Source organism: Boleophthalmus pectinirostris, unplaced genomic scaffold (assembly GCF_026225935.1).
Source record: "Boleophthalmus pectinirostris isolate CB_2022bp ecotype Guang Dong unplaced genomic scaffold, ASM2622593v1 HiC_scaffold_6, whole genome shotgun sequence".
In the NCBI taxonomy this organism is placed as follows: Eukaryota; Metazoa; Chordata; class Actinopteri; order Gobiiformes; family Gobiidae; genus Boleophthalmus; species Boleophthalmus pectinirostris.
Window position 1 is genome coordinate 22,453,815 of NW_026571447.1, and position 16,283 is coordinate 22,470,097.

The following is a 16,283-nucleotide window of genomic DNA, read 5'->3' on the forward strand; positions in this document are numbered from 1 at the left end:
TCTACGCCTTTGCAGGGCAGAAGTTTATGAAGCGCTCCCTGAAAATGTTGAGGAGGCTGCTGCCATGGGCCCACTTCAGTAGAGACAGGTCTGACAGTTCATTCAGAATGAGTTCAGTAGGGTCCCAGACCTGATCAGTCACTACTTCAGTGATGTGATTTGAAGATATCAGCATTGGTTTTGCTTTATGTGGCCTCTCAAACTGTTCAGTTCCTGTTCTCATTTCACAGGAAGCCAATTTGTGCACATACATTTCTTGAAGTATATTTTATTCTTACTTGTATGTTTGCTTGTACATGTACAAGTATATGAATATGTATTCCTCCTTTTCTGCATTTTTGCTCCTTTCTTGAGTTTATGTCTGTAAAAATATGCAGAATTGGCAAATGATTGATTGAGTTTGGTGTCACAAACAGTTAGAGAACAGAATAAACAAACAAAAAAAATTGCTTATATTAAATTACTTTTCAACAGACTTAAACTGAATTTAAGAATTCTTACTATTTGTGGTGTCAAATATATTTGTTAACAATGTCAAGTTTTGTAAGCTAGGAGCTTTGGTTTTCTTAGTTTAACATTCCAGAAATAACATCTTTATGAAGATGTCAAGTTTACTACTTTCAATTTATATAGTGCACCTTTAAAAAAAAATCTGTTTAGATATTTCTTGAAATGCATAATCTATTTAACCTGGGTCTAACTGTGTTCATAGTTATTTTAGGTCACACAAGGTCTTTTCGCTCATGCAAACAGGTGTAATTTCTGAGAAACTGCACGCCTTCAGTGAGCATGGTGCAGAAAAAAAAGTACAAAGTGGATCTTGCATTTAACACAACAGGATTTGACACACAAAAAAGCCAACCAAGCAAAATTCATAGAGACGTAAATTTATCACACACCACAAGAGCTGAAAGACAAAGGATTAAGGGGACTAACTGGTAAGCATTTTCGGGAACACTTTGTAAGAACTAGTTTATTTAGCCTTAATAAAGCATGAACAAACACTGATTTAAGAGTTATTCAGGCTCAGTAACCACATAATTATTACCTTATTCAGCAGCTATCAAGGCTAAATAAGTTGCAGTTATTCTAAAGTATTACCTCAATTTCTTGTGTCTAGCTGGAAGGCTGAGCTTTTGTTTTGAGGTGTTCGAATGTGTTACCCACAGGAAATGGGGGTCGGTGGTGAGTTAGGGGGTGTCACAGCAAGCGGTTAACTTCTATTCTTAATGCTGTTGTGAAAAAATGTGGTTTTAGATCATACTTTTTGATTATGGTCAGCTTATGAAAGTTAGTGGTAATCACGAAAGCACATTATTATATGGGTAGCAAAATCTATGTGGCTTTTGGGTTAGAGTTAGGGTTGAATACATACAGTGGTTATACTGGTTTACTGCCCAGGTGAGACCTCCACCAGGTGCTGACAGGTTTGGATGACTAAGTACTGAAAAAATATATTTGAATACAATCTTACCTGTAAGACTGGAGAGTGGATCGTTCACAATTAAAGCCACTGTAATTATCAGCTGTCAAAAATACTAACTTGGTGTGAACATTATTTCAGAAGCTTTGTAGAATAAAGTAAAATCTATTATTATGTTATAAATTACCTAAATCTTTTTAATACAATGGCAAACATCTTGATAAATGTCTGGATTACTATCTGAAACTTAAGTGGCAAATAAAGTAACAGTTAAAGTGCATATTAAGGGTTCTCGTGTTTTTCTACTTACTTACTGGTGGGACAGTACCTGTGGTAAACTTTAATCATCATAGATTTATATCAGTTAAGTGGTAGTTTGTGAAGAAAAGTTGAAAGAAAATGTTTAAATACAGGAAGTAGCGCTGAGTTCTAATGGAATTGCTTAACAAGCAAGGAAATAATAGGCCAGATTTTAATGAAATATAAATATGATATAACTGTATCTAAATACATTGAACCTATCATATGCACTTTGAAGGCATAATTACAACATCTCTGCTGTTTGTTTTTTTTTACAAAAAGGGGGAAAAAGTTTCAGCAAATAGCCTTTGCTGGATTTTTTATTTTTATTTTTTTCCTTTATGTGAACTACAGTGTACCAACTTCAAAATCAACATTAAAGATACTAATTGTAATTGCACTGACTGAATTGGCCATGTGGTATTCTCACAATGATAATACCTCTTGTTGCTATCTACGTTACCGCTGTCTGATAGTGTGCCAGTTTTGGCCTGACAAAAGAAGACCAGAAACCACGCGAAAGCCTGAACTGCCACTGACATTGACAAAAAAAAGCTTACATGCATCTTACATCTGAAACATGTTAAAAAAGGACACCTGCTATCTGAGTGTGCTATGCAGTTGTTTGAAGTTGCATTTGCATCTCTTCAAATACATTGGCATGTGTTTTGTTTTTCTTTCAGATCAATATGAACTCAACTGAATATTACTATGATTACAACTACACATGTGACACTAGTCAGGACACCAGTGCTCAGCCAGCTCTTCTCTACATTTTGTTCACTTTTGGTGTGCTGGGTGGGTACCTATTTTTGTAAAAATTAAAACCATATTAAATGTGGCAATTTTCCCTAATAATTTGTGTCAATTATTGTGACCATTTAATGATTTTGACCTTTTGTTACAAAGCATTTGTTCTTTCTAGCCTAGCACTATAATCTGGCTTATTTAATTGTTGCAGGTGTTCATTCATGACTGTTATAACTACTGTCTTAATCAGGAAATGCCATGGTTTTGTGGGTTCTTTTCCGACACATAAAGCTGAAGACTGTGACGGATGTGTGTCTTCTGAACCTGGCCTCTTCAGATCTCATAATGGCAGCCTCCCTCCCACTGTGGGCAACAAACTCCCAGAGCCTCATCTCATGTAAAGTCATCACAGCAGTTTATCAGGTGAAGAGTAAACAATGCCACCACACACTGAAAACAAAGGTTGATGGATTTGCGAAAAAAAGCGGTTGCATGCAAAAAAAAAAAAAAAAAAAAAAAAATGTTCAGGCTTTAAAACTTATTTCGATCCCTTCTAAACATATTTTTGTCAGAACATGAATGTCACTTTTCCATATTGATGAAATGTGATACACTTATGTTACCTTATCATGAAAATCTGCCTTTTTTGTGGTGTATAATTTAATTCTGTATGCACAATTATATTAAAATGCACCATCAAATGTCCTTACAGGATTTTAAAGTAAAAGAATACAAAAGCGTTTTCCATAGTTCTGTATTGTCTTAAACAGAATCAAACACACAGTGCACAGGTACAGAGACACACTGAGCTGAGAACTAAGTAGTTTAGTGAAGTAGCTCTGGTCTCTACTTGTGGAAACAGGAAGAAAACATTATTACATTATCATTATACTGTAATCATGTGTTGTATATGTTTAAGTATAGTTGCAGCACTTGTTATTCTATTATAGCTGAAGCACCTATCATTTTATAATATGATAATGAACCAGAACAGAATCACGGTGAACATTAGTACATGCAACAACTCTCCATGTGGTTTTCTTCCTCAAAACGCAATAACAAGAAGGGCATGTGGTATACATGCCATTTCATCCTGCAGAAGCACATGATACATGTTCATTAGGAAGTATATGTAGAAAAAATATAATTCTAATAAAATCATTATAGTTGGTTTACTTTGTTCATCTGTGGTCTGTGTTTTGTTGGTTCTCAAACATCTTCCTTTTTCTCTGTATCTTTTTCCTGTGCCCTGAGTGTGTCCTCTGCTTCCCTTTTCTAGTTTTAGGAGGGGATTTCCAGAGGGAGGAGCTTTGTAAGACCTTTGTAAGATTTAAACATGCTGGACAGAGAACTGTAAAAATGTCATGTTATTGTTGTCAAATTTGTGTTTGCAATTTGACCAACCCCTCTCAGACCATTTTTTCAGTGCAGCCTTTCACAAACATACACATATGTAGTTTTACACTTCTAACATAAAAACAAACAAATAAATAAACGTGTACGAGTTCACCATACTAGTACATATATACATGTGTATATAGATATAGATATACATATATATACCTATATACATATATACACCCTACATGGCCAATGGCGTGCATTGTTTTAGCAATATTTATTTATGCAGTTGTCTGTGAGTTTGGAGGGGACAGTGTATGTATATGGACATAATATAGCCTACATGCTATAAACATGCCAGATTGTAATATTGAGTAATTTCCATCTGTTGTCCCGCATTTGCTCTCAGAGACACTCTTACACCAGCATGCATGGACACTGGAGGCAGGGTGCAGGAAGTGTCTTGCCTACGTATGCAATGAGAGTGAGCATCTATTCCCTGCAGTCTCTCATCCAGGCCAAACCCTGCTTTGCTTCAGAGAGTAGATGAGATTGGGCATACTTATGGCTGTAGATATACTCAATACATGTTTATCTCTCTATCTTCCAGTTGGGCCTGTACAGCGGAACCCTGTTTGTCACTTTCATGAGTGTGGACCGTTATTTGGCCATTGTCCACGCTGTCGCAGCCATGAAAGCCCGTTCACTCCACTATGGGATTATCATCAGCATCATCATCTGGATCATATCTCTTGCTATGGCAATCCCCCAGGTCATATTTGCCAGTGTGGAGGAAGATGATACCTCTGTTAAATGTGGACCACGATATCCAAATGAAAGTGTAAACTTTTGGAAGAAATTTAGAAACTTTAGTGAGAACATTGTCAATCTGTTTGTTTGCCTGCCAATTATGTTATTCTGTTATGTGAAAATTCTAATGGTACTTTCCAAAGCCAGGAATTCAAACAGATACAAAGCAGTAAAGCTAATATTGATCATCGTGTGTATGTTTGTTGTATGTTGGGTGCCATACAATATTATTGTCTTCCTACAAACTCTTCAGATATATGAGATTCTTAACTCCTGTTTAAATACCCAGAAAATCAACACCGCCATTGTGGTGAGTCAGATTCTTGCACTGTTGCACTGCTGCGTTAACCCTATAATATATGCATTTGTGGGGGAGAAGTTTAGGAAGTCAATGAGCAATGTGCTACTCAGATGTATTCACAAGAGAGACCAGAGAAGGGCAACAACCAGTAACAAAGACACATCAGAGAAAGAGACCACTAACACTGTGAGATCTGAGTATTCATTCTCAGTACGATGAACTCACCACAATGTTATAAGATCGGTGTTAACTATGAATATGAGTAAAACTATCGTTTTTAGGATTAACATAAAACTAAAAAACTATACACAGTCTCCACTGCAGCAGTGTCATTAGCCTTTCTATCAACCTCTCACGCTTTTCAGAGCCAAGTTATTCCTTCAGTTAATCATAAATCAAACTCCTTTATAATTGTATTCTTGGTTAACATGTAGTTTTATAATACAAAAAAAAAAAAAAAAAGTGTTTGAGAAGAAGCGTAGTGATGTACTGTTCTCTGCCACAAACATTTTTTGTTTGTGGCTTTTGGCATTCTGTTCATTGCTAACATACAAATAAAACAATATTGCTTTTAAATGTAGTTTCTTGCTTTTTTCAAATTTGTTAAAAAAGATAAAATTTTCTTTACATGCTGTAACTATTTGCTTTTATTATAGTTTGTAGACATACTCATTACAGCTGTAAAATACTGTTAAATATATTAGGTACATGCATGCAAGTGCCTATATCATGCAGGTAGAAATGTTTGGACTGTCAGATCTGTGGTTTCTAGAGTTAAAGGAAATGAGAATCTATAATACAAACCAAAATGTACAAGCCCACCCTCATTTGCAAGATGAACACAACCACCAACAGGCAAGAATTTACGCATCTATATTTTACAATACATTTACATATTTAGCAAATTATAATTATAAATCATATATATTGCTTTAGATGTGATCAGGCAGAAGAAACATAAGTAATAGTTGATAGTTAACAACGACATTTTGCACATTTTAATTCAGTCGGACAAGATAGTGAATAAATCTATATGCATTGTTTTAAACTCCTATTGGCCTATAGTAATGTGTGCCTTCTCAACCTAACCTATATAATAATAGCATTATTTGTAGACTAGCATTGTCATATTTACATTTAACCAGGACTTTAAGTAGGCAAAACATATTACCCAATGTGCTGATTTTTGGCTTTTTGGTTTTTTATTTCCTCATTCCTGAGTAGTGAATCATCTCTTTTCTCCAGGCAATGGAGTATGGCGCTGTCCACCCCTGCTTCAACAGCACAAACTATTTTCACGAAGGGAAATTTCACAACAAGGTAAGTTTCTATGAACATATACTGTACATACAATATATCTTTATGATGTTTTACCTATCTATGATCATATCAGAAACATACATGAAATATCACACTATGAAATGGACTGTATTTTCAGTGACAAAGCATCAACCAGATTGTCTCTCTCTTAACTTAGAGACTTAGGACTTTTGAGCTAATGTAATTACTGTGGCAGAATTATACAGTAACACTGCCCCAAGAAATCTCTGTGTTAAATCCCACATATAATGTTTTCTCTCTACAGCACTCCAGATTATTACGGTGGTTATATTGATTACAATGACCTGGACCTGGACAGCTACACACCATGTAAATATGAAAACCATGCAACCTACATTCTACCCGCCTTCTTCATCTTTTTCTTTGTGATTGGCATTCTGGGAAACTCCTTGGTCCTTTGGATAATTGCGTGTGGAGTCCGTCTTCGAAGCATGACTGATGTTTGTCTCCTAAACTTGGCTGTGGCGGACCTCCTCCTGGCTTGCACCCTGCCCTTCCTAGCACACCAAGCCTGGGACCAATGGAAATTTGGAGATGCAATGTGCAAAGTGGTCCTTGGAGTCTATCACATTGTATTATATTGTGGCATCTTCTTCATTTGCCTTATGAGCATTGACCGTTATCTGGCTATAGTCCATGCTGTTTACGCAATGAGGGCAAGGACACGCTCCTTTGGCATGATTGCAGCTGGGGTCATATGGATTGTGGGATTTTGTGCATCTTTCCCTGATATTATCTTTCTTCAAGAAAAACACACAGTACAAAAAAACGTGTGCTACCCTTTTTACCCTAAAGATGAACAAGAAGATATACATTTCTGGAGAGTGTTTAGTTTTTTCAAAATGAATGTTTTAGGGTTACTAGTGCCATTGCTAATCATGGGTTTCTGTTATTCACAAATCCTGTGGAGGTTAATGTCAAGTCGGACATCAAAGAAACAAGCAATCCGTTTGGTTCTCCTAGTAGTAGCTGTGTTCGTCTGTTGCTGGGCCCCCTATAATGTTGTGATCTTCTTCAAAGCACTGGAGTATTTGGGTATCTATACAGAATGCCACAGCAGTCAAGCCATTGCTAATGCTTTACCGATAACAGAGGCCGTGTCCTATTCTCACAGCTGTCTCAATCCCATTTTATATGTCTTTGTGGGAGAAAAGTTTAGGAGACATTTGATAAGGTTAATCAACAGAACCCCTTGTAGTCTGTGCAGGTTTATCAAGGTCCTTTTACCCCAGGACCGTGCCAGTGGGTCGATGTACTCTCAGACCAGCAGCCTAGATGAGAGGAGCACTGCTGTGTAGAAAACGGATGTGGTTGTGGTTTTGATGCTGGTTACAAAGAGTAGGTTAAATGTTGAGTGTTGTATGCACAAGTGTAAATACAATAGGTAACCCAAAGAGTTGTGTAATAAAAGTTCAGTTATTAGTCATGCTATGTCCATTTGTATATTAAAAACATTTAACAGTGCTAGAAAGTAACATAGAATTGAATGTGCAACTAATTGGTATTCTAAAACAAAACAAAAAAACTGTAAATGGGGAAATGTTGAGGAAGATGACTGGGGCAGCCCCTTTAAAAAAACACACTGAATGGAAACAACAATATTACAGTTTCAACATTTAAAAAAAAGACCTATGTTGAATGTATACTGGGCATATCTGGACTGTTTTGTTTCACATTTCACATTTTAATGCCTTGGCTTAAACTAAGTGACGATGCCTGCCTCACATTACATTGTGGTCACACCTACACTAAACCACAAACTTCTAAAAAGGACATATGCAATACCTTTCATCAGTACAAAACATAAAACTGTCAAAACAAATGAACAATCTCTGAAATTACTGGAAGTACTGATGAATTGATCAAACTAACAACAGCCCAAATATTTGTGAAACAACAGAAAGCATGAACCTTTTCTTGGTTGGGTTCATTTATACATTTTGATTTGTCATTTTTTATTATATATTATTGTTATTATTATAGCTAATAGTTGTGTTCTTTACTTGCATGTCAATAATATCAATATTTGTTTACTGTCTGTTACATTTGCTACTATGTGAAAAATAAATGATAGGTGTTGCACTCTGGAGCTCCCTAGTGGACAAGAAGGCCTCTGCAATTCTCTTACCACAATGACTTCATGAACTTTGAAAAAACAAAGAAGCGGAAGACTGAATGACTGTCCCACTTGTGAACTCATACCGGCATGTTTGTTTGCTGTACAGATGACAAAGAACATCACATCTGATCAGCAACAGCATTTCCACATTTTACTAAACAAAGACAAAGGTTAAAGTAATTTGTAGCAGGATCAAATTTGAGCATGAAACATTTTGCATTTTGACTTGGTAACAAAAGCAGAAGGTAGATAAGGTCACTACCACCCCACACAGGTGAAACAACCCTTATGAATATATGTACATCAGAGCAAAGGTTAATAGAGTGCTATCTAACTTGTTGCGTCTTTTTTCAAAAATTGAAAATCACATTTTCATATTGTCTACAAAATGAATGAATCAGATGGACAGTATGTTTTTCACAATATTACTTTCAATAAACCTCACCAAATCATTGTTGTGCATTGTACATTTAATGGCAAATTAACAGGACAAAATAAAAATATTTACAACACATAGTAACATTTAAACACAATCTTCTGTACAGAGAAATATACATGCAAAATTAAACATAGTACAAGTAATCAGAATAGACATTCAAACTGACATTGCTGCAGCCTGGTACAATGTGTATTTAAAACAGGACATACAGTAGTTATGAGGTTACAGCTCAGCCTCTCTGTACATCTTTACATCGGGACAAGACCAGGTTTCTCCAAGGCATTTTATTACTTCATCTTTTTCATTATTGTGAGATTTGATTGACAGAACAAGAGACCCACATTTACATAATAAATTAAATATTCGAGACAGGACTATACAAAACAACACTTAAGATGTTACTGAGACATTAAATAAAAATGACCTTCAGAATGAATAGTTAGATCACTCCCTTACACTAGAGTCAATCTACTGGCACTTAAAAAGAAAATAAAAAATCCTTGAAAGGTTTACCTAAAATAAATGTAATTTTTTGTTATATGCATTGTTCAGGATTTTAAGTTGATTGAGCAAGAAAACATGTGTTACAGACTTATTGCTTACTCAAGTCTGTCCAATGTCTGCCCCATATAGATTAATATAAAGAACAAATTCTATGCAACAAACGCCAGCATCTATCTACAAACGCCAAACAAACTCACACAGCAAACCACTTTGTGCACAGCTTCGTAACAGACAAGTGGAATATTTCTCATTGTTACATCACACAAATTATTAATTACAAGAAGAATAAATAAAAACCAGACTGAATCTATGTAAACACATACATATCTGGGTTTAGTGTGCTTATAAATTAAAAAGAAAAAAAAAAGTCAACTTTGGTATTGTTACATAAAATATAACAATGAAAGCATAAGTGCCTATATTTTATAGTAATGCAGTTATTCCACATAAAACAACGCCAGGTTTCAGATTTTAATACTGAACTTAATAGAGTTAACACAATACAGACATCTATCGCAGTACCAGTATGTACATGCCTTTTTAATACAACTACAACACAAGTGTTCATAAATAGTTGCATAAATGTTAAAGCTGCAACATTGCACATGAAAAATAATGCAAACTACAACCATGTTTTTGTTTGTTCAAAGTGAACTGCATGAATTCACTAATGCTCACTAGCTTTAAGATGAAAAGGCAGTACTTTATATACAAATAAGGCAGATGCGAGTAAAAATCTGCAAAAGCGGATGCCCAATAGTTTTAACAATTCTCAAAATCCAACTAAAATAAAATAATTTTATTTTTTATAATAAACAAGGGCCATAACATTAAGCAAACTATTGCACTGAATGATAATACAATGCATGTATGGAAACATGGTTTTGGTCTTCATCTTGTTCCAGTGACCTGCTAATAGCCACTGCTCTAAGCTTCCTATGTAACAACTCACTTTAGCTTTCCAAAAGGTATGAATAAAGACAGTTCTGTTTTCTTACTGTACACCATTACATTTACAAAAGGTAATCTCTCATTACAAAAAAGAAAAACATTTGTGAACTGAAAGCAGCCTGAATAACTCTTAATTTACAGTTTTCTAGTTTCGGATTAACACTGTCACAAAACACGACGCTGATCGTGCTGGCTTTGATGAGAAAGCTTCTCCCTGCAAAGTCAAAACTATGAAATCTCAGATTCCAACGGTTAGTTTGTGCCGGCATACTGACAGCATATGCCTAATGTTCAAAGGGGAGGAGAAGAAACATCTGGGTTTTCTCAGCAGAGGTTAGTCAGCAGCAGCAGGACTTTAGAGGCAAGAAAAGGAGAAGAACATCATGGAGGTGATGATGAAATTCCCCAAATTTTGGATTCAGCTCAACTGAATCCTATTTACATCTTCAGAAAAAATATCAATGGCTACATGTTTCTTTATTTATAGTTGCTTACATGTGGTTCAGCAGGCGGCTATGCAGGAAGGACTTAATAGAAGCTATAGGCCGAACATCATTCTGGTGTTTACGTCTCTCAATGAATGAGATGAGCCTGGATGTGTCCAAGGGGGCGCTGTGGTGGTTCTGTGGCAGGGCTTGGTGGTGGTAATCTCCGTTGATGAGGCCACGCGACTGGAGCCAGGGGTCCTGCAGGCACAAACCAGCGGGGGGGCGGCGGTCTTGTTCACCCTGGAGCAGCAGACACACAAAGTCCTTGGCAGCCATGCTCACGCCCTGAAAGTAATCCTCAGGAAAACTGAAGTCCAGCCGGCAGATGTTCAGACAGGTCTCCTCCAAACTTTCATCCAGGAAAGGAGAGGCACCGCTTAGCAACACATAGGTCACCACCCCTGGGAAGCATTTACCAAAACATAAGCATCATTAAAGGGGGTATTATGCAAAATCTACTTTTTGGAGCTTTCTATCATGTTAACAAATTTCCTTCATCAAAAATATGCCTAAAGTGGTTTTATATCCATTCATGTTTCATCTATGCATGTTTCAGTAATTGTGCAACCTCTCCTGGGCACCCACAACTCATAAACCTACATGCTGTAGCCCATGCTCCCGCACTGTCGTTTTTTATAAATATACAAAAGTTCTAAACAAAACAATACACTACAACTAACAAACTCGATGCGATGTGCAGTTGTTTCATTAGCAGAATGCACATTGATTGTGTTGTGATGAAGGGAGAGAACTGGAAACAAGGGGAAGGGAGAGTCAGAGTGCCAAAACAAACAAATCACAACTAAAACTGAAAATGTTGTATCCATGCAATATGACATTTTGAAAACCATAAAAGGTAATGTATTAACAAAAATACCTCATAGAATTGCAATACCACCTCTTTAAATCCAACAGAACATAAAATTAAAACCACTTAATTATAATATCAGTATATTTATTATTATATTTTAGGTGATTTGGTAAAAAAAAACAAAAAAAAACAGTAACAATAAACTTTGTATCAAAAGCAAAAATAAAAAGCTTTAGGAGATTATCTGATTCATCAGCATTCACTTCATCCTGACTCTATATTTTTTGTATGAAGTTTGCTTTCAATTATCGAATGAGCACAAATACTTTCACAATAATAATGTTGTGGAGGATATGAAAATAGACAATCAGTATAATTATAAAAGGTTTCTGAACAAGATACCTAAGCTCCAGAGATCCGACGTCAGTGAGACAGGCTGGCCAAGGACAACCTCAGGAGCAGAAAACTCTGGGTTTCCCAAAAGATGGTGAATATGAGAGGAAGACTGGCTCAGGTGAACAGCATCACCAAAGTCTGTCAGCTTGATCACAGGCTGAGAAGAAGCATGTTCCACCAGGATGTTTTCCGGCTATAAGAAAACAATCTAAGCTTTAGAAAATTCATGTGGATATATCAAAATGAAAGACCCACAATGTAACTTTTCTGGAGGAGGGTCTACCACCTCTATGGACATGTGACTGCTTTGCCTGGAATGCTTAACAGTATGGCATTAAACTTTTCTATACCCATGGAGACGAGCAGGTGACGCCACCAGGCAAAGTTACAGGTCATATCTATTGAAAGGCGAGCACATCTACAGTAAAAATGCAAAAACCTACACCATCTTTAGGGTACCTTCAATATCTTTATGCAGTGCAAGCCAATTAATTTAGACAGTACATATACAATGCCTTCATTATTGGGCCAGGGTTGATATTATGGTTGCATAAAACAAGTTATACAATCATGATTATAGTTACATATTTGACATTTTTCCCCTTTTGCTACCTTTATATCCAAATGTGCTATTCTCCAGCTGTGTAGGTAATGCAGAGCCTCAAGAATATCTCTAAGATAAAGAGCCACTTTTTCCTCTGTTAGGTTGCCCCAGCTCACTATGTAGTCAAGGAAGCGTCCCTGATCAGCCCTGAAACACCAAAACAGTATTTTAGAATATATTTATAGAAATCAAGTTAGTGTTTTTTAATACTGAAGAAAACAGATTAGTTCACTTACATCTCAAGCACCAGTACATAGCTGTTGGCGGTCTCGTACGTGTCCAGTAGGCGGACCAGATTGGGATGGTCCACGGTCTGCAGTAGCCGCACTTCCTGTTGCACTTGTTCTCTACGCTGAAGCTTCTTGTTCACATGTTTAGCTGCAACAGTCCGTTTACTTCCTCTCTGGTCACACCGTTTGGTCACTGAGAACCGACCCCTGTTATGAAAAATAATATCAAGTTCTGTTGAGAAAAACATTTTGGTGGTATTTCTTCTTGTATTACTTGTAAATGAGTACATGCATACCTTCCCAGTTCAGTTATCTCTGTGTAATAAAGCTCAAAGTTGCCTTTCCAGCTGCTGTCTTCATAAATCCCTGAAATGAGTAGTCATGATTTACTTAAATTATTCATACAAATAAGAGGGAAGTAATACACAAATACAACCGTCTAACAATAATAACCTGACCTGTGACTTTAAGATTAGCTGAAGAGGAGCCAGAGCCCGCTACATTAGTCGCAACGCAAGTGTAAACGCCACTGTCTTCTACTGTCACCCCCAGGATGCGAAGAGTTGCTTCACCTGTCTCACTGTAGAATCCAAGGAAGAATTTCAAGTTTAAAATTAGAACTTGTATGTATACTAGAGTACTGCAGTTATTTAGAGTTATTACCTGTATGTGATGCTATAGTGTCCATTGTTACTGAGGATGTTGTTTTCTGGTCCACGCCATGTGACTGAGGCCCTGGGTCGGCCACAGACTTTACATCTGAGAGTCACACTGTCGCCACTTTCACATGACACATCGCTGACAGGGACCAGGAACTCTGGAGAGGCTGAAGACAAAAGACTAGCATCAAACACTAGATCGAATATTTCAGTCAGTGTTAAATTAGATCAAGACCTACCGTCATAGATGAAGTTGGGATTTAAGAGCTAAAATAGAAAAAAAAAAAAATACATACTGTAATGTAAATGCATTAAGGTTGGTTGTGATTGTATTATGGTAAGTTGTGATTTCTGTATATTTATTTCTCATATTTTTTTGATTGCATGTCTTTTACCTTGACAGAGACTTTATTGGCAAGGCTGTCTTGAGACTTGCGGTAGCCATTTTCCAGCTTTCTACCGTCCTTATCCTTTTTCTCAGATTTTCGGCGAATGCGAAGTGCTGTATGCCATGATAATGATTTTCTATAAGATGCACAAGCAATCAATATTGACAGATGTATTATATAACCTTTTTGTATTTTTGACAGACCATGATTTAAGATAACCTATGCTTACCGAATGGTTCCTTCAGTGAGCTCAGGTGTGGTGGAGGAGGAGGTGTGTCCCAGAACATAGCCAGGTATCCAACCCTCAGCAGCAGGACTCTGCTCATTGGCTGCTCGGTAAACCAGGAACATGTTCTGTTGGTTACTGGCCAAAATCTGGACCACCTCACCCTGCGCCACACTGATCTCATCCTCCTTCACTGCCACATAGTCCTGGGTCACCAACATGGTGGACACACTGCTGCTGCTACTGGTTTCACTCTGTTCAAGAAACAGAACAAGATCAGTAAACTTTTATAACCAGGCAACAAGGTCTAATGAACAGAGGAAGGACATGCTTGCTTTAAAACCAATCAAATGGTACATTTGATTGAGAGTTTTGCTAATTACACTAAAAATTTAATTCATGCATATCAGGAAAATGTGTAGAAGTCAATGTGAGAAGTTTGTTCAAACAAATTTGAAAGTTGATGCTGCCAACGATGAAAGGATAGTAGTTATGAAATCAAAAAAGCAGGAGCAGAGAAAGGCAAATTCCCCATAGACATAACATGACACAATAAGATAAAAAAGGTTTGTTGAGACTGTTTGAAGAAAATGTTGCTTAAGATATTATGTGCATTTACAATGTCAATTAGTTTAAGTGTATAGCATATCACAGACAGCAGACACAACAGTAGCTCTTGTCTACACACGTTAGTACATCCAGGAAGAGCCACCACTCTCGCATTCGGTTAGTCCACAAAGTTGTTAATCCTCAGCAGAAGTAGTGGTTCAAGCCAACAGTGTAGTTACTCTGTGTCCACCAGCAGATCAGTGAAGGCGGAGTTAGTTTCTAGTTCATTTTTCCCCACTTGGGTCGGAGATCTTACCCCATTACTCTGGGTGGACTGTATGGACTGCTCACTGGTGGAGGAGCAGGTACTCATCCGGTCTATGTCTTTACTGTGAGCGGAGTGGCGATGATGAGGGGGTGTTCCATGGCTGCCTCTGTCGCTCTCTCCTGGGAAAGAGAAGGAAGCCGGACGTCCTGCTGGAGAAGGGGACACCACTGGCGGGACCACAGCCCAGAAAGGGTTGCCTTTATGGGCTGGGCTTGCTGGCGAGTCCTTCCCTCCTATGGATTGAGCCATCATAGGGGCTACTGTTCCCACTCGAGGGCTTTTGAGAGACAAGTTCAAAGGCGCAATTGCTCTTTGAGGTTTAGTAACAGGTTTCGGGGCATCCTCGCCACCTCCTCCTTGGCAAATTCCTGCATCGGTGCTGCTTGACACTTTGTTACTGTTATTACTGTTGGCCCCACAAACACTATCCATTGTCTCCAGTTTTTGACCTTCCGCTTTTGATACTTCTCCATTAGTCTCTAGGAAAGGGTTAGAGGGGAGGGTCTGAGGTGGGCTGTTGGACCACATACCTGCTGATCGGTCGGGCCCCTCGGAGCCCGGGTGGTGGTGATGGTGTACGGGCTGGGGCAGACGGGACGAGGGCTGTGGGATGCGAGAGGGGCGAGTGCGAGGGCCACAGAGAGAGTTTCCCCCAGTTACCCCAGAGCCCCCTCCTCCACCACCTCCACCCATGTTAGATGTGCTGTTGGGACTGCTGCCTCCTGCATGACCCCCGCTACCACTGCTACTGCTAGGCGGACCGCTTGAACCGCCCACGTGATTCCTCTGGTACTCTATGGGGGACGTCAGAGCTGTGGGAGCAGAGGTCATTCAGTATCGACAAACACAGAAAAGGTACATAATAACAAGTACTAGTACAAATGCTAATTTTTATTTAATTTTATAGCATATCATAGGAAAAGCTATGTATAAAATAGGGATTTCAGACTGTTTCTCTAACTAAAAACCCGATCTTCTTTAAAAAATGCCATACAAAAACCCTACCATCCATATGTCCATGCTCCAATCCTTTAACAGCTTTCAAACCAAAAGCATGTTTTTTTTTCTGGAAAAGGTTTATCCAAGTATGTTTTTGAGAGTTTATGTGCATACAGTTATATTAATTTCTTACCATTGAGGAAATTGCGCTGGTTTTCTAGGATTTGGCTGACTTGATGCACCCAGACTTGACTGACTCCAGGACTGGTTGAGTGGATTGTGAACCTCTCGATGCTGCCAGTGGAGGATCTGGAGGTCAGTGTAAATTTACAGGGGTCTTCTGTGTTTTCTTCCAGACCCAAGCAGCTCACCTGAAGAAGAGTAG

At 37.9% G+C, this 16,283-nt stretch overlaps 3 protein-coding genes and 1 pseudogene across 3 annotated transcripts in view; 3 read left to right on the forward strand and 1 right to left on the reverse strand.

The window, feature by feature from the left end:
• Positions 1-1,703, forward strand: part of LOC110171462 (C-C chemokine receptor type 2-like) — a 2,605-nt pseudogene extending 902 nt beyond the window's left edge.
• On the forward strand, positions 836-5,501 carry si:cabz01093077.1 (C-C chemokine receptor type 2). The gene is made up of 4 exons (XM_020937255.2): positions 836-938; positions 2,407-2,521; positions 2,724-2,896; positions 4,425-5,501. The coding sequence occupies exons 2-4, from the start codon at positions 2,413-2,415 to the stop codon at positions 5,142-5,144; spliced, it is 1,002 nt and encodes a 333-aa protein (XP_020792914.1). The 5' UTR covers positions 836-938; positions 2,407-2,412; the 3' UTR covers positions 5,145-5,501.
• Positions 5,502-5,540: 39 nt separating this feature from the next.
• Positions 5,541-8,855, forward strand: cabz01093075.1. The gene is made up of 3 exons (XM_020937253.2): positions 5,541-5,780; positions 6,171-6,245; positions 6,511-8,855. Exons 1-3 carry the CDS (start codon positions 5,734-5,736, stop codon positions 7,562-7,564), a joined length of 1,176 nt encoding a protein of 391 aa, XP_020792912.1. The 5' UTR covers positions 5,541-5,733; the 3' UTR covers positions 7,565-8,855.
• triob (trio Rho guanine nucleotide exchange factor b) overlaps positions 8,841-16,283 on the reverse strand; it is a 66,854-nt gene continuing 59,411 nt past the window's right edge. The window contains exons 49-60 of the mRNA XM_055163291.1: positions 16,092-16,269; positions 14,948-15,771; positions 14,086-14,336; positions 13,863-13,992; positions 13,707-13,734; positions 13,472-13,634; positions 13,267-13,388; positions 13,105-13,174; positions 12,815-13,015; positions 12,587-12,725; positions 11,981-12,167; positions 8,841-11,168 (exon numbers count right to left, since the gene is read on the reverse strand). Of these exons, the coding sequence (XP_055019266.1) occupies positions 10,771-11,168; positions 11,981-12,167; positions 12,587-12,725; positions 12,815-13,015; positions 13,105-13,174; positions 13,267-13,388; positions 13,472-13,634; positions 13,707-13,734; positions 13,863-13,992; positions 14,086-14,336; positions 14,948-15,771; positions 16,092-16,269 (2,691 nt within the window). The 3' untranslated portion in view covers positions 8,841-10,770. The remainder of the gene's footprint in view (positions 11,169-11,980; positions 12,168-12,586; positions 12,726-12,814; positions 13,016-13,104; positions 13,175-13,266; positions 13,389-13,471; positions 13,635-13,706; positions 13,735-13,862; positions 13,993-14,085; positions 14,337-14,947; positions 15,772-16,091; positions 16,270-16,283) is intronic.

Bases quoted from the DNA above. Each gene is read 5' to 3' on its own strand.
- si:cabz01093077.1 (XM_020937255.2), top strand. From the start codon at position 2,413: ATGAACTCAACTGAATATTACTATGATTACAACTACACATGTGACACT. The intron at 2,522-2,723 runs GTGGGTACCTAT...TGTCTTAATCAG, and splicing joins GTTCACTTTTGGTGTGCTGG to GAAATGCCATGGTTTTGTGG. The intron at 2,897-4,424 runs GTGAAGAGTAAA...TCTATCTTCCAG, and splicing joins TCATCACAGCAGTTTATCAG to TTGGGCCTGTACAGCGGAAC.
- cabz01093075.1 (XM_020937253.2), top strand. From the start codon at position 5,734: ATGTACAAGCCCACCCTCATTTGCAAGATGAACACAACCACCAACAG. The intron at 5,781-6,170 runs GCAAGAATTTAC...TCTTTTCTCCAG, and splicing joins ATGAACACAACCACCAACAG to GCAATGGAGTATGGCGCTGT. The intron at 6,246-6,510 runs GTAAGTTTCTAT...TTCTCTCTACAG, and splicing joins AAGGGAAATTTCACAACAAG to CACTCCAGATTATTACGGTG.